At 41.6% G+C, this 23,144-nt stretch overlaps 1 protein-coding gene across 4 annotated transcripts in view; it reads right to left on the bottom strand.

The window, feature by feature from the left end:
- Nucleotides 1-710: 710 nt before the first annotated feature.
- Nucleotides 711-23,144, bottom strand: part of sting1 (stimulator of interferon response cGAMP interactor 1) — a 40,354-nt gene continuing 17,920 nt past the window's right edge. For all 4 annotated transcript variants that reach the window (XM_041194501.1, XM_041194499.1, XM_041194498.1 and 1 more), the window contains 3 exons: nucleotides 10,940-11,178; nucleotides 10,508-10,694; nucleotides 711-2,663 (listed from right to left, as the gene is read on the bottom strand). In XM_041194501.1, the coding sequence (XP_041050435.1) occupies nucleotides 2,479-2,663; nucleotides 10,508-10,694; nucleotides 10,940-11,178 (611 nt within the window). In that variant the 3' untranslated portion in view covers nucleotides 711-2,478. The remainder of the gene's footprint in view (nucleotides 2,664-10,507; nucleotides 10,695-10,939; nucleotides 11,179-23,144) is intronic.

Here is a 23,144-nt window from a genome sequence, read left to right as displayed (position 1 = left end):
CTGACAGCATCTGTGGAGAGGAAGACAGTTAGTTTTGAGAGTCCGAATGACTCTTCAGTTCTGATGAATGTTAACTGTTTTCCTCTCCAAAGATGCTGTCAGACCTGCTGAGTTTTTCCAGCTATTTTTGTTTTTGTTTCAGATTTCCAGCATCCGCAATATTTTGCTTTCATCAACTGATACCCCTCATCACCTATGAGCCATCTATCCAGTGCTTCAGGGCTGCTGTATAGGTCTGGCACTTGTGTGTTTTGAAGAATGAAGGAGTGTGGCTGCCACCTGGGTACGTGGCACATACCTGCATGATCTGGCCATAGTGATCACAGACCAGCTGGACATTCAACGAGTGGAAGCCCTTCCTATTGATCAAAGGGCAGGGCTGTCCTACAGGAGCCTTTATAGCAACATGGCTCCCTACACCCTGGGGAAACCTGCAATCTCTCTCTGACTCTATCCAGTTGCCTCTGCTCCTCCAGTGTGAAGGTGATGTAATTCCCTGCCCTTTGAAACATAGCAACAGTGAAAGCCTTGAAGCAGTGGTGTGCAGCAGGCGGTGTTATACCACTGAGGTCTCCACAGGCTGCCTCAAAGGAGCCTGTCCCAAAGAAGTTGAGCGTGACAGTGACCTTCAGAGCTGCAGGCATCGGGTGCCCCTCCAATGCAGTTGGAGGAAATCTCCCCTGCAAGCAAGTCACAGAGTGATGTGGTTCTCTATAGCCTGAGCCTTCTCTTGCATTCAGTCACTGACATCTGCAGATAGCTCAGTCTCTGCCTGTATACTCGAGGGGCTGCATAAGACCTCCTGCACCTGAGAACATAAGAAGCCTTCATGACCCTTAGGGTCTGGCACAGCTCTCGCCCCTTCATGTGCCACCAGTAGCTCCTGGACCACCCACTCTGCCCTTCTTCTCCTCACTCTCTTCCTCCTCTCCTCACTGTGGGTTGTGTCTCCCACCACAACCACAATGTTTATTTCTCTCAGCTAGTTTATAGCCCTGGATGATGGACAAAAAACTAAATAGAGCACTCAGCAGAGCATTCAGTAGGCGGAAAAAAGACCTCTAATTAATAAGGTTTGAAACGGAAACTCTGCCTCTTGAAGAAGTGCTCCCAGCAGTTTCAGATCTCCGAACTGCTAAGATGAGACTCAAGGCTCAGCTGAACTTTTAAACCCACCCTAACAAGCTTCGTCATAAAAAAAAGGGAACCCCACACGGCGTTAATCAGACTCTGCAGGCATATTATTACTGACACACTGTATTAGAGCAGTCATTTGGGTCGTTAACAACCTTAAATGCTCACTTAAATGAAATTTAAATAACATGGGCAGGCTCCCAATTTTTAAGCCTGCCTGCTGTTTTATACAAACCTGGCGTGATGACGTCAGGGATGTGACCCGATCTCATCTTGCCCAATAATATGTCTCCAGAGATGGGGAATGCTCACTTATTCAGCCTACTTTCTATTCCTCGCTAAGTCACACAATTACTTTCTTTAGGGGAGGCAGTGGCATATGGGTATTGTCACTGGACTAGTATTTCAGGGTAATATTCTGAAGACCCGGGTTCGAATCCCACCCCAGCAGATGGTGAGATTTGAATTTACAAAAATTTGGATTAAAAGTCTGATGATAACCACAAAATAATTGCCGATTGTTGTTATAACCCATCATGTTCACTAATGTCCTTTAAAGAATTAAATCTGCCGTCCTTACCTGGCCTGGCCTACATGTGACTGTAGTTCCACAGGAATGTGGGTGATTCTTAAATGCCCTCTGAACAAGGGCAATTAGGGATGAACAATAAATGCTGGCCTAGCCAGCAACGCCCACATCTCATGATCAAATAATAACAACGTAGCTTTCCATTAAATGCATCTACTATTGCCTCAACTACTGCATGTGATAGCAAACTTCTATATTCTAAACAATTATTGGATAAAGAAGTTATCTGAATTCCTTATTAGGTTTATTAGCGACTATCATATATTTATGACCCTAGTTTTGGAACATATTTAAACTAGATAAAAAGCAAAACAAAACAAACTACATGCTAAATATTAGAAATAATTAGCTAGTAGTTAGTAAGGCAATAAGTTTAACTGTGAAGTTATACTGGCTTGAATACATTATTAAAACTTAATGCGTGGATTTTATTATTATCATAAAAAGTCACTACTGCCAGACATTTGTCATCCTATGTGTGGTGCCATCATTATTTTTTAAAAAACTATTAAATCTTTCTTATTTTAGAAAGTACTTCCTATATATCAGGTGGGATAAGCATTCCCTGGAACAATACAGAAACTTGGTTGATACAGGTCATTTTGAATTTGATATTCCATTTCAGTCTCAAAAAGGATATGGACAATTTTTAATTTGAACAAAGTCATCTAAAATTATACCACCAGTGTACTGCAATGTTATCTTGAAACAAAGTATGAGAATTACAAAAAACATATAATGTAAAGATACAACATTTAATGATTCATACTTTGTAAAGGCTGTGGACCATCACTTTTGCTGATCATTAATTGGTCCTCACTTAAAATTTCATTCCAAGTGGTTTGCTCTGGTACAGTATATTCCATTCTCTCTTGTACCAGATGTTTAAGAATCTTTGTAGACAAAAAGTGTGAATCCATGCTTCCTTCCTCTAAATCATCTGAAATATAAAATGCATGTATTCATAATTATCTTAAAGAGAATCCTAAAACAAAAGTAAAAAAAATCATCAAAGGACTGTTGATTCTTTCAGTTGACAATAACAGGATATGTTAATTCAGTTTGGTGCATTTTGCATTATTGTAATCTACTGTTTGCATCCAAGAGGTTTGCAATCTCAGTAATAATTTCCTTGCTATCTATGACGCCAATGTGGGTGAATCTGTTGGCACTTCAGTGTTAACAGAAACTTGGCTCACAGGTAGCATTTTTCCTCCTTACTGAAGCCTTCTCAACTGCTATACATGCCACCAACTATCCCACCCAAACTGTCATGGGATTGTCGTACCACTTATTGCCAAGTCCTACTCAGGCCCTCACCCAATATCATTGGCAACATCTTTCATTCAAGCACCTCAATCTTTTCCATTTCCCTCACCTCTCACAAAATCCTAGTTCTATACCATGCCAATTTCTCACATGAACCTCCCCTTAATCTCAATTTCTCATCTTTGATGACTTTTATCTACGCTTAAACTGTCCTAGCCCTCTCTTCTCTGCCCTTTCTTAATATAACTCTCCTCAAAAGTTCCACCACCCATGACCATCTCTTGTTCTTATCTTTTCTTATATCCTCTCTGTTCTAAACGTTTCGGTCTTCACAGGGCTAACATAAATCTCTTCCTCCTTTCCCATTCTGTTCATAACCATCTTCTCCTGAATTCCCATCTAACAGCTCTCACCATCAATCCACAGGAAAAACTGCCTTTTGGTTCCCTCATTAGATCGTTCTCAAGTTTCCAGAAACCTTCCCCTGCCTCTCCATCCATCATGACACTTCCACTGCAATCGTTATGCTAAACATTTCCCTCACCTCTATCTTGTATCCTTCATTCCCATTAAATCATTCACTGTCTCCCACTCCAGCCACTCTCTGGATACTGTCTATGTCTTCAGGTCTTTCAAGTAGTAAATTTAGTGCACGATTGAACTATTCTTTAGATGCCAGTTATTGTTTAATCGCATCAGTCATTACCACTCTTTGCTGTCTGCAGCCAAAGCTCCTACCACTGTTGGGCTAGGACAGTAGAAAAATTCCTACTTTGATGACTTACTTCCTCTTAAAACCTTTTTCCTATGTTTTTCTCACCCTCATTCCCAATACTTGGATTTATACATCTTTCAGATTGAGATCGTCAAAGCCACGACCTTTTACATACGAACAAGGAGCAGGAGTAGGCCACTCAGCCCCTCAAGCCTGCTCCACCATTTAATAAGATCATGGCTGAACTGATAGTAACCTGAAATCTGCATCTCACCTACTGCTGATAACCTATCAGCCCCTTGCTTACCAAGAACCTACACACCTCTACCTTAAAAATATTCAAAGACTCTGCTTCCACCACCTTTCAGGAAGAGAGTTCCAAAGACACTCAACTCTCGAGTGAAAAAATATCACCTCATCTCCTGTTTTAAATGGGCGACTCCATTTTTTTTTAAAACAGTGACCCCTAGTTCTACATTCTTCCACAAGAGAAAACATCCTCTCCACATTCACCCTGTCAAGACCCCTTAGTATCTTATATGTTTCAGTCAAGTCATCTCTTATTATTCTAAACTCCAGCAGATACAAGCCTAGCCTGTCCAACTATTCTTCATAAGACAACCCACCCATTCCAGGTATTAGTCTGGTAAATCTTCTCTGAACTGCTTCCAACGCATTTACATCCTTCCTTAAACAAGGTGACAAATTTTCTCTTTTTTTTCCCCTCCTGCTCCTTCCATGGATGAGTTCATATGCCTTCCTGGTGAACATCAGAAAGACCAAAGTCACCCTTTGAAGCCCTGCCCTCTTCCACAATCCTCATAATGTGATGTAGAAGTAGAATCAGTTTGGGTGGAGACAAGAAATAACAAAGGAAAGAAGTCACTGGTGGGAATGGGTTATAGGCCTCCTGATAGTAGCTACACTATAGAAAGAGTATAAATCCAAGAATAATAGTAACTTTCAATAATCATGGGCAATTTTAATCTTCATATAATTTGGACAAATCAATTTGCCAAAGATAGCCTGAAGGATGAGTTCATAGAGTGTATTCAGGGCAGTCTTTTTTAGAATAATATTCTGGGACCAACCAGGGTATAGGCTATTTGAGACCTAGCAACGTGTAATGAGACAGGATTAAAATAAATGACCTTGTAGTAAAAGATCCACTGGGTAATAATGATCATAATGTGATAGAATTTCACAGTCGGTTTGAGGGTGAGAAAGAGTGCTTTAAATAAAGCCAATTGCAAGAGTATGAGTACAAGAGTTGACTAAAGTGGACTGGGCAAATTGTTTGAAATGGAAGGTGGCAGAGAAGTGGTAACAGATATTTAAGGAGATATTTCATAGCTCTCAACAAAGAAAAGACAGACTACCAGAAGGATGCACCATCTGTAGGTAACTATGCGCCCTCTGTGCGGGCGGGGGGGAATCCCTAAAATCGAGAATGCGTTCTTTCGCACATGTGCACGAAAGAGCGCACTCATCTCTCTGAGACTAAGTGCAATCTCAAGTAGATCGCCTCTACTTTTAAAAGTATTAAAAATAGAGAAAAATAAATTCCCTTACAAGTCCGCTCATGTGACAATGTCACAAGTTGGGATATGTTCATAACTTCCACAACAACTTTATTAAAATTTTTAAAACCCTACATGAAACCTCATTTCGCCGGTGGATGAGATTTCATGCTTTTCCTAGTTGCCGCCGGGGCTCCTGGCCTGCCCGCCAGCCATAAGGTTGGACGGGCAGATCCTTTGATTGCTTAATTGATCCTGTCAATGGCCTCAATTGGCCATTGACCGGTCGGTGGGCCCGCAGTTGATTTTGCTGCGCCCCCGCCTTCCTGAAATTTAAATGGGGCGGGGTGTCATCAGGGGTTCCGCCCAACGTCATCCTGTGTCATTTTACATGTTGGCGAGCAGGCCCCGCCCCCCCCGACGGTAAAATCCTGGCCTCAAAGTTCCTTAGATTCTGGAAAGGTCCCAGTGGATTAGAAAACCACAAATGTAATACCTCTGTTCAAGAAAGGAGACAGTCAGAAAGCAGGAAATTATGGCCTGAATTTTCAGCTTGGCGGGCGGGCGCAATTGGTGGGCCCAAGAGCAGTTGGAAAGCAGACCGCTGACTGCGATCTGACCACGATTTCACACTGGCTGGCCAATTAACGACCAGCCACCATGAAACACACACTGAAAAGCTCAATGCTGGCAGGGTGGGGGTGGGAGGAGGGCAGGGGATGATGTCAATGTGGGCGCAGATGAGCACTGACAGAAAGCTCCCTGAAGGCAGAGACCTGCCTCAGGGAGCTGAAGACCTGAAACCCAGGAAATAAAGTTTTTAAAATCAGAGAAAAAAATGTCCAAGCATCACAATCAGGCACCTGAACACATAGATTATAAAAATGCTGTCCACAGGTTTCAATTTTTATTTCACTTAACAATGGAAACTCATCCTGTCCTTGGATGAGGCTTACTGAAAAATGTAAAGGCCGCATGGCCAATTCACCCGTCTGCCAACCATAAGGTTGGACGGGCTATGTAAACTGACAGGCAATTGAGCCGTTTATGGGCTTAATTGCCCTCTTAATTGTCGGCAGGCACACTTCCGACTTTTGCGCACCCCCGCCAACCGAAATATCCCATGAGCGCGGGATCATGTTGGGATGCTCGCCCAATTTCACGCCCAATCGTTTTGGGGGTGTGACCACCCGATCAGCATAAAATTCAGCCCTATAGGCTAGTTAACCTAATTTCTGTCATTGGGAAAATGCTAGAATCCATTATTAAAGAAACTGTAGCAGGACATTTAGAAACTCATTATACTGTCAGATGGTGTCAACATGTTTTTGAGAAAAGAAAATCATATTTGACAAATTTATTAGAATTCCCTGAGGATGTAACTAGCAGGGTGGATAAAGGGGAACCTTCTGATATACTGTATTTGGATTTCCATAAGTTGCCACATACAAATTTAACATACAAGATAAGAGTTTATGGTGTTGGGGAGGCGATATGGATAGAGGACTGGCCAATTAACAGGAAGCAGAAAGTCAGGATAAATGGGTTATTTTCAAGTTGGTAAACTGTAACTAGTGTAATGCCACAAGGATCAGTGGTGGAGCCTCAACAATTTATGATCTATATTAATGACTTTGAAGAAGGGACTGATTATTTTGTAGCCAAATTTGCTGATGATACAAAAATCAGGTAGGAAAGCAAGTTGTGAGGAGGATAGAGAGAGTCTGCAAAGGGATATAGATAGGATAAGTGAATGGGGGAAAAATTGGCAGATGTAGTATGATGTATGAAAACGTGAGGTTGTCCACCTTGGCAGGAAGAATAGAAACACAGGATATTAGTTAAATTGAGATAGACTACAAAATGCCGCAGTACAGAGGGACCTGAGAGCCCTTGTACATAAATGACAAAAAGTCAGCATGCAAGTACAGTAGGTAATTAGGAAGGCAAATGGAATGTTGGCCTTCTTTATAAGGAGGATGGAATATAAAAGCAGGGAAGCCTTGCTACAATTGTACAGGGCATTGGTAAGACCACACCTAAGGTACTGTGTACAGTTTTAGTCACTTTACTGACAGAGGGATGTACTTGCATTGAGGCTGTCCAGAGCAGGTTCATTAGGCTGATTCCTAAGTTAAGGAATTTGCCTTTTGCGGAAAGGTTGAGCAAGCTGGGTTTATACTCATTGGAGTTTAGAAGAATGAAAAGTGATCTTATTGAAAACGCAAGTGTAATGAGCTAAGAGTTCACACTATGGTGGGATTTTCTGCACCCGCCCACCACCGGGATCTTCCAGTCCTGCCGCAGGTCAATGGACTTCTGGCTGGGGCAGCACCTCGCCCACGGTGGGTCCTGCCCTATATATACATACATAAAATAGTGAGAGTTCTTAGCTCATCCCCCAGGCTAATTTATAACATTTTAAAAACTGGGCAATGACCTTTTAAAATGACTGAAGCCATGTCAGGCTGTGAGCTTCAAATAATAGCAGCTAATCTAGCAGTATCGAAGAAATTTGCGCCTCTAAGCCTCTGAAGAGACACTAATGACCCTGTGGACTGCAGAGGCCAAATACAAAGGGAATTGCACAAAGGCATCTACATTTTATAAGTCAGGCCTGGCCACTGGAGTCTACTAGTTTGCTGGGACAAAGAGTCCTGCAAAATTCTTTTGTAACGCTTAATGGTTGGAACATTAACAATCTCAGGAACCCAGACAATGGAATATACAGCCTTTGTCAAAGCCAAAGCGGAGAGGTGGAAGTCATGTTACATGATCCCCCTGCAGCTGAAGAAACCTGTCATTTTTTAAATATTAATTCATGGGATGTAGGCTTCGCTGGCTGGGCCAGCATTTATTGCCCACCCATAGTTGCCCTTGAGAAGGTGGTGGTGTGCTGCCTTCTTGAACTGCTGCGGTCCATGCGGGGTTGGTACACCCACAGTGCTATTAGGAAGGGAGTTCCAGGATTTTGACTTAACGACAGTGAAGGAACGGCAATATATTTCCAAGTCAGGACGGTGAGTGAATTGGAGGGGAACTTTTAGGTGGTGGTATTCCCATCTATCTGCTGCCCTTGTCCTTCTAGATGGTATTAGTCGTGGGTTTGGAAGGTGCTGACAAAGGAGCTTTGGTGAATTCTTACAGTGCCTTGTGAAGCTACAAAGCTCAGTCTGCCACCTTCCATCTACCATGCAGCAGCACAGAACTAGGGCTCTGTCCAGGTTTGAACGCCTGGCCACCATCTACACAGTTTCTACTGGAACCTCTGTACCATCATCTACAAGACTACTTCATCTCCAACTGCGGAAGTCAGCCTTACTGAAAAAGTGAATTATCCATCAGCCTGCTGATCTCTGTTAAGGAATATACCACTGGACTTTGATTCTGGACTCTGGAATCACATGAAATAATAATTCTTTGCTGTGGTTTATGCCCTGTAAATTTTTCCCTCTCTATCCCTCTTTATTGTACAAGTGTGCAGGGGGCTACGTAGTGACACCACTCTTCCATGTTTTGAGTGTGTATAAATTAACTCTCTGGGTTCACCCTATCTCGAGTTTGCTGTGGGGTTATTAATAAAAATTGAATCACACTAAAACTGAAGGGCTGGGAAACACACCACCACTTATAAAAGGGGAAATCAAATTCAAAACACCTGTTTACAGATAGGTGGTGAGAGGAGAAATCAGGGCTGTTTAAATTAAACTCACTCCTGTCCATAACACAAGACTCTGAGGGGGCTTGACAGGGTAAATGAAGAGAAGACGTTTCCTCACATGGAGGAATATAGAATTAGGGGGCACAGTTTAAAAATAAAGGCTCTCCTATTTCAGATGGAGGTGAGAAGTAATTGCTTCTCTCAGAGGGTCATTTATCTTTGGAATTATCTTCTCCAGAGAGCAATGGAGGCATTGAATATCTTCAGGGCTGAGTTAGTCAGATCTTTGATTGACAAATGAGTAAAGGGTTATGGGGTAAGAATGTGAAGCCAAGGCCACAATCAGCCATGATTTTATTAAATGGCAAAACAGGCTCGAGAGACAGAATGACCTACTCCAGCTTCTATTTCTTATGTTCTTATGTTTTATATTTGGACAATATTGGGAGATGCTAAGTGGATCAAACCTATTTTACGATCTAAGCATGAATGGCTGTTTGACTGACAGTTTTATGAGCTTGTAAGATGGGAAATCTTATCATGGACAGTTTGAGTGACCATTTTTTATTTCATGAGCATTTCAAAGACTTCCTTATGTTATTATATGGCTCATGGTTCCATGCCTTGTGGATACTGGAAGAGTGCTTCAAAGGATCAACAAATATTAGATATTAAATCACTGTGAAAATCCAACCACAGGGTCCATCCCCTGCATGGATTAATATAAAAATTCTCCATATAGTTGAATGCAGAAGATCACTTTATCCACTGGATAAAATACTCTAATACATCTGAATCCTTACTCAGCATTAGTCAATTTAATGATCTTCCACTTTTTAAGGACAAAGCCCTATCAAAGAACCATCATGGCATTAATAACAAATTTAACTTGTCAAGGAGAATCTAATCATGACAGTAAGTTTGCAAGAGCTTTTAAACTGACTTGATGTGGTTCCCACAACTCTCAGGAATCTACTCGCCTCACCAAAAGTAGAAGCCCAAGGGAATATTGTATTTGGAGAAAGCATTTAAATAGCAAACCTGACAATACTTTAAGTGCATGTCGGCTCAGAAACTGTCACGTTTCCCAACCCAGGGAAAATGGCAGGCAGCAGGAATGATCTGGTAAGTATAAAATTGTGGCCCCGCCTGCCTCCCATTTGGTCCTCCAGAAACGGGTTTGCTCAGTGTTGGGAGGGGAAAATCTAGCCCTCTGACCGTCCACAGAACAAGTGTTCTCTCAGGTATGACTCTGAATCTGTGAACATTTGATGTTTCTATGTGGACGATAAAAGTTGTGTCAAAAGAGGACAAATGTACCAGTCAGAAATGCAGCAAATGTGTGGACATTTTTAAAAAACAACAGAAGAATGATATTTTACTTGAGCAGTGAAACTCTGCATATATTGTTATTGGACTAACATCTCTTTCCAACACATGGAAGAAATTTTGCACGTTGAAGACTAATGGAAAAAATGAGCTCTGCACCTATTTATACACTGATCTAGGCATTTGATGCAAGTCATACAATGAATGTCTCAAATGAACAAACATGTGCTTCTGAAAGGCAAATCATATCAATTACAACAATAAGTGTTGAAAAGAATATTCATACATACCATTATATGGAATTAATCTGAAGTAACCTGCACACTCTTGAGAGTTGTTCAGAATATTCTCTAAGGCAACGTAGAACAACTTGGCCTGCTCTAGACACTGTTCTTTGCTAAAAGCTGCAGAAGCATCATTGGACATTTCAAACAAGGACCGCAGTGGTGTGGCATATTCAAGGATACAGCGATGAGGCTGTGACAGGGAGCAGATTGGAGTATTAGTGTTATGGTTAAAGGTGAATTGAAGGAGCAAAAGTTAATGAAATTGGTATCTATAGACAATTTGTACTGTAGTTTAAATAAAAGCATACAAACAAAAAATCTCAAACTCTTTTGAAACAGATCTTGTTATGTAAAATATTGATCTTGAATATTTTATGAAATTTAATTTCAGAACATAAAAGATAACCTTCAGTTATTAAGTAATGCAATCTGTACCCTGTCCTCTTGATCATAAATGGCATAAATACTGTTCTTGTAACTTCTTGCTTTAATCCCAGCTTTGTCAATACAGATCTCTGGTAGGTTTCCAAAGAATTCAATCCTACTGTCCACCTTTTCCAGCTTGTCATGAATCTTACAGCTGAATGGGATTAGGATATATAATTTCCAGTTTTCTTTGCAATCTGGTACATTTTTAACAGAGCATTGGTATTTCTTTATTCTTTCTTCCAGATCTGGTAAATGCAACAAAACATTGTTAACTTAAGCAGTAACCCAAAAATAAACAATGTGAAGGAGCACTTGGAATTTCAAATTTTGCAATAGTGCAGTTGCCAATTTGCTCATTTCACTTAAGTTAACCACCATTAACAAACCTGATGTTAGTGCTATCCATGCGATTGTGCAAATATGTTTCTGTATAATTTTAATATTTTGATGTCATTGCAGGCAAAGAGAAAGTATTTTAAATTCAGAGTAGTCCCTAATAAAAATTTAAAATAGTCTCAGTAAGACAATAAGCTACGTCCAAGTATGTTCAGCTGCTTCAACCATCATAAGGTCAGAAGCGCGGCTGTTCACTGATCATTGTAAATTGTTCAGCTCCATTCTTGATAATCAGATAATGAAGTAGTCCGTGCCTATATGCAACAAGGCTGTGACAACATACAAGCCTGGGTTGATAAGTGCAAAGTAACTTGGCACCACAAAATTAACTAATCGCCATCTCCAATAAATGAACAAGGAATGACCTTCCCTTCATATTCAATGGTGCTAATGCTGCAAAGTTGCCCATTGTCAGTATGCCGGGGGAGGGGGTGGGGGTCACAGTGGTGCTGGCAGATGGGGGTTACCACTGACCAGAATCTCAATTGTACCAGCACATAAATGCTGCAGCTACTAAAGCAGGTTATAAAATTGCCATTCCATAGTGAGAAAACATGCACTTCCTGCCTCCACAAGTCTGTCCACCACTGTCATGACACATTTCAGAAGTGCGATGGAGCATTCTACAATTGCCTGGATTAGTGCATCTGCAAAATTTATGAAGCTCAGCAGCCTCCAGGATAAAGCATTCTATTTGAACAGCTTTTCATTCGCTAGTCTACCAATAGCTTGTATTTATATAGTTCCTTACATATACTGAACATCCATCCTCTCCATGACTGGTTACAATGTGTACTATCTTCGGGATGCACACTAGCAACTTGCCAAAGTGTCTTTGGCTGTAGATCTCAAATCTGTTGCTGCTGCTCCTGCATGGGAACACTCTCAACATCAAGTTCCCATCCAAGATACACACCAGGATACACTGCTCCTTCTTCATTGCTACAGAAAAATTCTGGATTTCCAAACTAATAGCATTTATCACACAGGCTACATTGATTGAAGAATGCAACTCACCAGCACCTTCTTAAGAACAGCAACAACTTGCATTGATATAGCACCTGTGAGTGCAACTGATGTGATAGGCATCTTTGCATCTGTGAAAGATGATGGGAATGCAGCTTCAAAGCTTAGGTGAGATCATCTGCTACACTTCTTTTGATGGCTGAACAAGCTGATTCTGGAATGGCAAAGTCTGCCACAGGTGCTACACATGAAATTGTCCCTTGTCAGTGTTGGGGGACAATCTCTGCTAACGCCTTGTTTGCATGCCTGGCGTTTGCTTTGGAGCTTCTGAAACCACATAGTTTTGGTGGACTCCTGCCCACAGCTGATTCTGCCAATTTATATTCATCATCTGTTAATTTCCCACTTGTCATGACTGATGTTAAGGGCTTTTTCACGTCTCTTTTGACAGCATCCTTGAACCAGCTTTGGGAGCCCTACTAGAGTCTTGGCACAGGCTGCCTCCCGACATGGTATATCCTTGGGGTTGCAGCCATCATCGGTTCTGTGCAGATGCGCAAGCCAGCAAAGTGTCCTTTGCTTGATTTGAGTGAGCATGCTTGGCATTATAGCAGCTATAACACAGTAGAGCAATCCAAGGCAAACAAAATTGACAATGAGTGACATCAAGAGATGTTCAGACAGGTGTCCAAAAACTTATTCAAAGAGATAGGTTTTATGAAGTAACTTAAAGAATGAGAGATAAAGAGACATAGAGGTTTACAGAAGGAATTTCAGAGTTTAGGACCCAAGCAGCTGAAAATTCAGCTGCCAAAAGGTACAGCAAATAAAATAGGAGATGACGAAGAGGCCAGAATTAGAGTGCAGATATCTCAGAAGATTATAGGGCTGGAGGAGGTTGCAGTGGGAGGGAAGGCAGAGCCCATGGAGGGATTTGAAACAAGGATGAGAATTTTAGAATTGAGGCATTGCTGGACTGGAAGCCTATGTAGGTCAGTGGGGGTTGAGGTGATGGGCGAACAGGTGTTGGTGCAAGTGAGGATATGGGCAGCAGAATTTTGGATGACCACAATTTAGGCTGGGTGGAAGACAGGAGAACAGCCAGGAGAGAATTAGAATAATCAAATCTTAAAGCAACAAAGGCATGCATCAGGGTTTCTGCAGCAAATGAACTGAGGCAAGTGTAGAAGCAGGAAGTATTGGAGATGGCACAGATATGTGGTAGAATGCTTAAATCAGGGTCAAAGCAAATGTGATGGGAAGCAATGTATAGATGTGATGTAGGCTTGAAGCACCAGCTAGTCTTCTCCTGCCTGCCAGTTTTGTATGTCCATAAATAGGGATAGGTAATAAATCCAGGTCTTGCCAGTAACATCCCAAGAATGAATAGTAATTTTTTTTTAAAAGAGAGAAAGGACGGTTACAGAAATCAGCCAAAAATTGGAAGAATATATTGGAAACTACAGGGATAGTGGGGTGTCGAAAAATTCAAAGGAAAGCATCAGAAAAAAAAACCTGAGGGGGAACTTGGTGGATAAATGAGTATGGAAAAAGAAGATATAAAATCTGCAGCAACAAGGGAAAAAAGTAACTGGGAAGCTTTAAGCAATCAAGGAAGATCAAGAGTCACTACAATAAACAGTGACTGGGAGACAAAAGCTGTTGTGTTTGCAAGGATTTTTATGGAGTTTGGAAGTTCCAAATTTCATGAATATGACAAATTATAATTTTAAACTTTGTCCTTGTGACAACTGTGGCAGGAACTTATCCAGTATTTGGCTCCGACTCACAGCATTTCAGATACAATTTGAATACTATAAATACCTCAGTTGTGCAAGTACAGTTGCTAAGTATAGTATCTAACCTCTTGCATCTAAAGGGCAATTAGTACAAGTGGCAAACATGTCAACGAGCACACTCTTTTTCTTTCTTGAATGCTCCAAGTCATTCTTTCCTGCGACCTCAAACTGTGAGCTTCTTTGCCAGGTTTTGCCTTTACTTACTTATACATATTTAACATTTTTAAAATCCAAACTATTATATTGTTTTATTATTTGTATAGAGCTAGGAACTAACTGTTACGTGAATATGGGGTGCAACATTCACTGCCACAATGCAGTCATGTGCCAAATAAAAATGGGCTGGATCTTACACTCCTGCCACCAGTGAATTTTAAGTCAGGGAGCCTGCAAAATCCAGTTTCTGACCATCCTGCCGCCCACCGTTAGGCTTATTGAGGCCCTTAATTGACCACATAAGGGCCTCATTCTGTACCTACTCCTTTTTTTTACCCACGGCAGGGGAAGACCATAACAAACATGAACATATGAATTAGGAGCAGGAGTGGGCCACTCGGCCCCTCGAGTCTGTTCTGCCATTCAGTAAGATCATGGCCGATCTGACTGTAACCGCAACTCCATGGCCAGAAATTTACAGCCAAGCATGGCGGGGGCAGGGCCGTAAAATGTGGCAAGCCACTCTAAACTATATTGACTTCGGTTGGAATGTAAAATCCCGCTGCCGTAAAATTACGCCCCGCATTCCTGCCTATCCCTGATAACCTTTCAACTCCTTGCTTATCAAGAATCCATCTACCCTTGCCTTAAAAATATTCAGAGACTCTGCTTCCACTGCCTTTTGAGGAAGAGAGTTCCAAAGACTCACAACCCTCAGAGAAAAAATTTCTACTTGCCCATCTTAAATGGACGATCCCTTATTTTTAAAACAGTGACCCCAGTTCTAGATTCACCCACAAGAGGAAATGTCCTTTCCACACCCAATCTGTCAAGATCTCTCAGGATCTTATATGTTTCAATCAAGTCGCCTCTCACTCTTCTAAACTTCCGCAGTTACAGACCTAGCCTGTCCAACCTTTCTTCGTAAGACAATCCACACTTTCGAGGAACTGTTTTCAATGCGTTTGCATCCTTCCTTAAATAAGGAGACCAATATTGTACACCAGGCTTGTACGACCTTTTTGCTTGAGTGGGGGCCACATCCCCATTTTTTTCTCATTCAAGGGGCCAATGAGCAAATTTTGGAAAGATAAGATTTGGCACAATATTAGACTGAATTTAAAAAAAATGTTATATTAAAAAAAAGAAACAACTTGCTGAACAAAAATAACACAATGTTTAAGCAATAACTTATTAAGCTAAAAGGAGTAATTAATAAAAATGACCAGAGTGTAAGCGGGTCAGTGTGTGTGAGCCAGGTTCAGGGTGCTCACTCTTCTACCGTGAGTGGGTGTGTGTGTATGTGTTGGCGAGACTGAGCAAAAAAAGACTGGGAGTAAGGCAGACACGCACATATTCTCTCACTCCCATGTGTACACACACACACACTCCCACAAACAAACAAACAAACAAACAAACATTCTCACGCACACACACCTACAGTGTCCCATCCCCAGGCCTCGCAGGCAGCCTCTCCTCTTTGGGGCCCATGGCAGACAGCCTCTCCTCTCCGAGACTCTCGGCAGACAGCCTTTCTTACCGGGACTTGTGCCACTTTCTCTCCTCTCCTCACCTCTCCCTCCCTGAAAGAAACTCTCTTTCTCCCCACCAAACTCACCACCATTGGTGTTCACTGCTCCTCCAATCACAGGCCGCTCCTCTCCAACGTTTACTGCTGAAACTCAAGTGAGCCTATCAGTAGTAAACGGAGGAGGAGTGGCATGGATTGGAAGAGAGGCTCCTACAAGAATCTTCTACTCCAGCTTACCTATTTGACCGGCATTTTGAAAACTGGCTCCAGGGAGCTGCATAGAGGGGCTTCAGGGGCCAGATGTGGCCAGCAGCTTTTTTAAGCCTGCTGTACACAGTAGTCCAGATGTGGTCTCACCAATGCTCTATATAACTGAAAACGTAACCTCCCTACTTTTGTATTCATTTCCCTTGCAATAAATGAGAACATTCCATTAACTTTCTTAATTACTTGCTGTAACTGCATTCTAACATTTTGCAATCCACGCACCAGCACACATAGATCCCTCTGCATCTCAAAGCTCTGCAATCTCTCACCATTTAGATCATGTGCTTCTTTTTGGTCCTACCTGCCAAAAAAGACAATTTTACATTTTCCCACATTATAATCCATTTGCCAGATGTACACCCACTCACTACCTATCTCTATCCCTTTGTAGCTTCATTTTGTCACCTTCACAACTTACCTTCCCACCTACCTTTGTGTCATCAGCAAATTTAGTAACCATTCATTTGGTCCCTGCATCCAAGCCATGAATATAAATTGTAAAAAGTTGAGAACCAGCACTGATCCCTGCGGCACACCACTCATTATATCTTGCCAACCAGAAAATGACCCATTTATGCCAACTCTCTGCTTCCAGTTAGCTAGCCAATCTTCTATCCATGCCAATATGTTACCTCCAACACCATGAGTTTTTATTTTTTGCAATAACCTTTGATGTGACACCTTATCAAATACCTTCTGGAAATCTAAATACACTACATCCACCTGTTCTCCTTTACCTACACCACATATTACTTCTTCAAAGAACTCCAATAAATTGGTTAAACATGATTTCCCTTTCACAATATCATGTTGACTCTGCCTGATTACCATGAATTCACCCAAGTGCCCTGCTATAACCCCTTTAATAACAGCTTCTAACATTTTCTCCAAATCTAGGGAATTTTGGAAAATTAAAACCAATGCATCAACTATCTCACTAGCCACTTCTTTTAAGACCCTAGGATGAAGTCCATCAGGACCTGGGGACTTGTCAGCACACAGCTCCAACAATTGTCTCAGTATCACTTCCCAGATGGTTATAATTTTCCTGAGTTCCTCCCTTTCTTTCATTTCCTGATTTGCAGCTATTTCTGAGATGTTACTTGCATCCTCTATATTGAAGATCGATGCAGAATACCTGTTCAATTCAACTGCTATCTCCTTATTTTCCATTATTAATTCCCCAGACTCACTTTCTATAGGGCCAATGCTCACTTTGTTAAATCTTTTCTTTTTTAAACTATCTACAGAAACTGTTACTATCTGTCTTTATGTTTCTAACTAGCTTTCTCTCATTATCTAATTTTTCCCTCTTTATTAATCTTTGCTGTTTTTTTTATATTCTATCCAATCTTCTGACCTGCCAACCAACTTTGCACAATTACATGCTTTTTCTTTAAGTTTGATAATATCTTTAACTTCTTTCATTTACCACAGATTCCTGCCATTGGAATTTTTCTCTTTCATTGGAATGCATCTGTTCTGCGTATTCAAAAATATTCCCTTAAATGTCCACCTCTAGTGTGCATCTCTATTGACATATCCCTTAACTCATTTGCCAGTTCACTTTAGCTAGCTCTGCTTTCACGTTCTCATAATTGCCCTGATTTAAATTTAAAATACTAGTCTTAGACTCACTCTTCTCTCCCTCAAACTGACTGTAAAATTTAATCATATTATGATAGCTGCTACCTAGGGGTGTCTTCACTATGAGGTCATTAATTAATCCTATTTCATTGCACAATACCAGGCCTAGTCTAACCTGCTCTCTGGTCGGCCACCAGAGCCACCATAAGCACCAAAACGTGCTGTTCTAAGAAACTATCCCGAAAACATTTGTGAGTTCCTCATGTAGGCTACTTTTGCCCATCTGATTTTTGCAATCTATCTGTAGATTAAAATCTCCCATGACTATTGTCGAAACTTTCTGACAAGCTCTCATTATTTCTTCTTTTATACCCTATCCTACCATGCGGTTACTATTAGGGGACCTGTATACCATTCCCACAAATGGCTTCTTGCTTTTATCATTTGTCATCTCTACCCAAACTACTTCTACATCCTGGTTTCCTGAACTAAGGTCAATTCTGTATTGTACTCGACAGCTTTAGCTGGGTAGACAAGTGTTTGACAAAGGACAAGTATGTGGGGGGAGGGGGGCATGGAGACCTGCACTGTAGGTTCCCTGTGCCCATCAGAGGCACCCCCCACCCCTTTCAAGATCACACTTCACCCTTCACCCTCCCCAACTGGCCTCTCAAACCCAGCAACCCCGCCACCCCATCCCCTTCACCGAGTCCTGCCAACCTAGTACAGGCAATAACCCGGATTTACCTCAAGTCCACGCTGCTCTTTGTTGAACTGCCTGTAAACCCAGCAGTGGCCATCACTCCCGCCTAGTACTGCTGGCACTACATAGCTGCCTGCTATCCAATTGGCCAGCAACTCTCTAAGGCAGAGTTTCCTCCCAGGATAGGGGCAGAGGTCTTGCCTAAAGGCAGTTCGCGCTGCTCCCAGTGTTAAATTGCTGAGGGGCAGCTGTCAGTGTGGTAGGCAGATGTGCCACTGACAATTTAGCCGGTCATGGTGTTCCATAAAATCCAACCCAATGTATCAGTCTACCAACTATGTGGAGAGCTGAAAGAAATGCACTTGATTAGATTCTAAATGCTGGAGTTTCAAGCGTGATTATTTCTAACTTACGGGAACTAGCAGACATAATACAAGTTTTAACACGTCTAATCGATACTTTCTGATTTACTTTTTGCATTTTTTGCCAACTGTGGTAACTTCCTGCTCTTCATCTTAGCTGCTATTGCTATGGGAGTGGGGGATGTGGCGGTTGGGGGTGGTGCTTAATAATAATCATCAACTCAAGAAATGAAAGTAGAAAGCAAACCTGAGATTTTCTAGTTCAGTGGCTCTCTCAGGGGTCCTGCTCCACCTAGTGGCCTGCAGCAGGGTGCAATGAAGCTGCACATAAAACAAAAGAATCATAGCACAAAGAGACTCCAGGCATTCTCCCAGATTGCTGCAGTACAAATGGAATCCCAGAAAGACAAAAAGCAGGACACAGGACAAACGGCTAAATTACAGGACAATTCAGTAAAATATGGTGCAGCTGGTCATCATGGCCCTTACTAATTCATCAGGACCAGCACTGCTCACAGTACACTGGGTGTGGTCTAACCAGGGCTATGTATAGCTAAAACATGAATTTAGCGGTCTGTGTTCTGGTCTCTAGATACAAAGGCCAGTATTCCATTTGCCCTTTCGATTATTTTGTACATGTTCAGGACATTTAAATGATCTATGTGTCGGCACCTGTTTTGTCGTGTGTTCAGGGTCCGGATGGGGTTCTTTGGGGTTTGTCTACTCTCTCCAAGTAAACTGCTCAAGACTATAGTTTGTTGAAACCGAAACTCTTTATTTACAGCTACTATATACACATCAAGATCTCTGCATTAGGTTGGAACATCTCCACTCAGATCACTGTCACTCCATTATGTGATGTCACATCATCATCGCATCAGCACCATATGCTTCTGATGTTAACTTTTTACTCTACTTCTCATCCGAACTATATACATCTTCCTACACCTACCACCAAAGTCTCAGACTTCACAGGGTTAGCCTCTGAGGTACCTTGATCAATTTTCCTGATCTTGTTCCAATCTCTTTCTGAGGTCGAGGACATTCTGCACCCTCCCTTCATTCGATATGAGTGTCTTTGCTAAGTGGCTGTAGAGCTTTGTCTTGTTTCTTCAGCTCTGTGCCTGTGGCTAAAGTTACAAGCCTGTTTGAGTCTCTGTTCTTCCTCACGCTATTTTACTCTCTTATGGTTGATCAAGGTAATATTAGTTTTTAGTTTCTGTTGCAAAGCTGAAAGTTGTGTTCTCAATCTCCTTCTCATTAACAACTCTGATGGTGAGAAACCATTTTGTAGCCGTGAGGTTCTGTATCTCTGAAAAGCTAAATGAAGATCTTCATTCTTCTTCTTCAAGTCTTTGATGGTTCACACACCTCTCTCAGCTTCTCAGTTAGCCTGAGGGTGTCAAGGTGATCTGGTTACGTGCATGGATCCATATTCCTTCACAAAATTTTGAAATAATTAATTAGAAAATTGCAGACCACTGTCTGACACCACAATGTCCAGAATGCCAGATGGTGCATAAATTTTCTTCAGTGATTGAATGACTATTTCCACCATGATGCTGTGCAATATGTTCACTTCAATCTATGTTGAGTACTAATCAATGACAATAAGGAATATCTTGTCTTCAAAATCAAATAAATCCATTCGCATACACTACCACAGTCTTGATGGAAAAGTAGGTGATAGTGGATCTTTTTGATCTTGGCTATTCACTGCACACGTAAGACAATTAGAAATAATTTCTTCTATGGAACAAGTAATACTTGGTTAGGCTAATTGCTGGGCTCTGGCTCAACATTTTGCTATCCCCCAGTGACTTGGTGAAGCCTTTGAAGAATATCAAGCCGAAGTACATACGAATATTAGGAGGCGTAGCCCACTCAGCCCCTCGAGCCTGCTCCGCCATTCTATTGATAATGGCTGATCTGATTGTAGCCTCAACCCCACATAGCCTTTCACCCTCTTGTTAATCAATAATCTATCTGGCTCTGCCTTAAGAATATTCTGACTCTGCTTCTAACACCTTTTGAGGAGGAGTTCTAAAGGCTCACTACCCTCAGAGAAAAAAATTCTCCTCATCTCTGAATTAAATGAACAACCCCTTATTTTTAAAACAGTTCTAGATTCTAGAGAAAACATCCTCTTCACATCCATCCTGTCAAGACCCTTAAAGGTTTCAATCAACATTAATGCTAAAAGGTTAGTTAAGGAGAAGGTGGGACCTATTAGGGATGAAAATGGAAACTTATGTGTAGATGCAGAGGCTGTGGGAAGGGTTTTGAATGAATATTTTGTCTCTGCATTTACAAAGGAAAGGGAGGATGTAGATATAGTAGTCCAGGAGGAACACTGCGAGGTATTGGACGGGATAGTCATAAAGAGAGAGGAAGTAATCAAAGAGTTGAAATACTTGAAAGTGGATAAGTCACCAGGGCCAGATGGATTGTTTCTGAGGCTGCTGAAGGAAGTCAGGGAAGAGATAGCAGATGCTCTGAGGATGATTTTCCAATCTTCACTAGATACAGGGGAGGTACCAGAGGACTGGAGAAATGCAAACGTAATTCCATTGTTTAAAAAGGGATCAAAGGAAACGCCAAACAATTATAGGCCAGTTAGTCTTACATCGGTGGTGAGCAAATTAGTAGAATCAATCCTGAGAGATAGGATTAACTGTCATGTGGAAAAGCATGGACTATTCAGAGATGTTCAGCACGGATTTGTTAAAGGAAGGTCTTGCCTCACAAATTTGATTGAATTCTTTGAGGAAGTGACAAGAAGGGTTGATGAAGGTAGTGCAGTGGATGTTGTGTACATAGATTTTAGCAAGGCATTTGACAAGGTCCCACATGGCAGATTGGTCAGGAAAGTAAAAGCCCATGGGATTCAAGGTAATGTGGCAAACTGGACAAAAGAATGGCTTTGTAACGGGAAACAAAGGGTAATGGTCGATGGAAGCTCTTGCAAATGGAAAGTTGTCCCAAGTGGTGTTCCACAGGACTCGGTGTTGGGACTCTTGCTGTTTGTATTATATATTAACGATTTGGACGTGAATGTGGGGGGGGGCATGACTGGGAAATTTGCAGATGACACAAAGATTGGTCTAGTAGTGGATAGTGTAGAGGATAGCCATAATCTCCAAAACTATATAGATGGATTGGTGGAATGGGCGGTAAAGTGGTAGATGGATTTTAACATAGAGAAATGTGAGGTCATACATTTAGGGAGGTCAAACAGTTACAGGGATTACACAATAAATGGGAATATACTAAGAGGGGCAGATGAAGTGAGAGATCTTGGCGTACAAGTACACAGGTCCCTGAAGGCAACAGTTCAAGTAGACAAGGTTGTAAAGAAGGCATATGGAATGCTCTCCTTCATTGGCAGAGGTATAGAATATAAAAGTAAGGATATAATGTTGGAATTGTATAAAACACTGGTGAGGCCACAACTGGAGTATTGTGTGCAGTTCTGGTCACCACATTACAGGAAGGACGTAATAGCTCTGGAGAGAGTGCAAAGGAGGTTTACAAGAATGTTGCCAGGGTTTGAAGAGCGTAGCTACGAGGAGAGATTGGATAGGTTGGGGTTATTTTCCTTAGAACAAAGAAGGCTGAGAGGTGGCTTGATTGAGGTGTACAAAATTATGAGGGGAATAGAGTGGGCAGGATAAAATTGTTTCCCTTAGTGGAGAATTCTAGAACCAGGGGACATAGATTCAAGATAAGTGGCAGAAGGTATAGGGGGGACATGAGGAAGAACCTTTTTACTCAGGGGGTAGTGGGTGTCTGGAATTCGCTGCCTGAATTGGTGGTAGAGGCAGAAACTCTAAACACTTTTAAAAAAAAGTACCTGGATCTGCACCTTAAGTGCTGTAAGCTGCAAGGCTATGGGTCGGGTGCAGGAAGGTGGGATTAGAAATGGCACCTGGGTGTCCTCGGGCTGGCATGGACAAGATAGGCCAAATGGCCTCCTTCTGTGCTATAACTTTTCTATGGTTCTAAGTTGCCTCTTACTCTTCTAAATTCCAGTGGATACAAGCCTAACCTGTCCAGCCTGTCCTCATCAGACAACCCGCCCATTCCTGGTATTAGTCTAGTAAACCTTCTCTGAACTGCTTCTAACACATTTACATCTTTCTTAAATAAGGACACCAGTACTGTACACAATACTCCAGATATGGTTGCACCAATGCCCTGTACAACTGAAGCATAACCTCCCTACTTTTGTAATCAATTTCCCCTCACAATAAATGATAATATTCTATTAGCTTTCCTAATTACTTGCTGTACCTGCATACTAGCCTTTTGTGATTCATGCACTAGCACACCCACATCCCTCTGAATCTCAGAGCTCATCAATCTCTCACCATTTAGATAATAAGCTTCTTTTTTATTCTTCCTGCCAAAAGGAACAATTTCACATTTTCCCATTATACTCTAG

The sequence above is a fragment of the Carcharodon carcharias genome, chromosome 8 (assembly GCF_017639515.1).
Source record: "Carcharodon carcharias isolate sCarCar2 chromosome 8, sCarCar2.pri, whole genome shotgun sequence".
Lineage (NCBI taxonomy): Eukaryota > Metazoa > Chordata > Chondrichthyes > Lamniformes > Lamnidae > Carcharodon > Carcharodon carcharias.
Note: the sequence above shows the minus strand (reverse complement) of the source record. Positions and strands in the feature narration are given on the sequence as shown.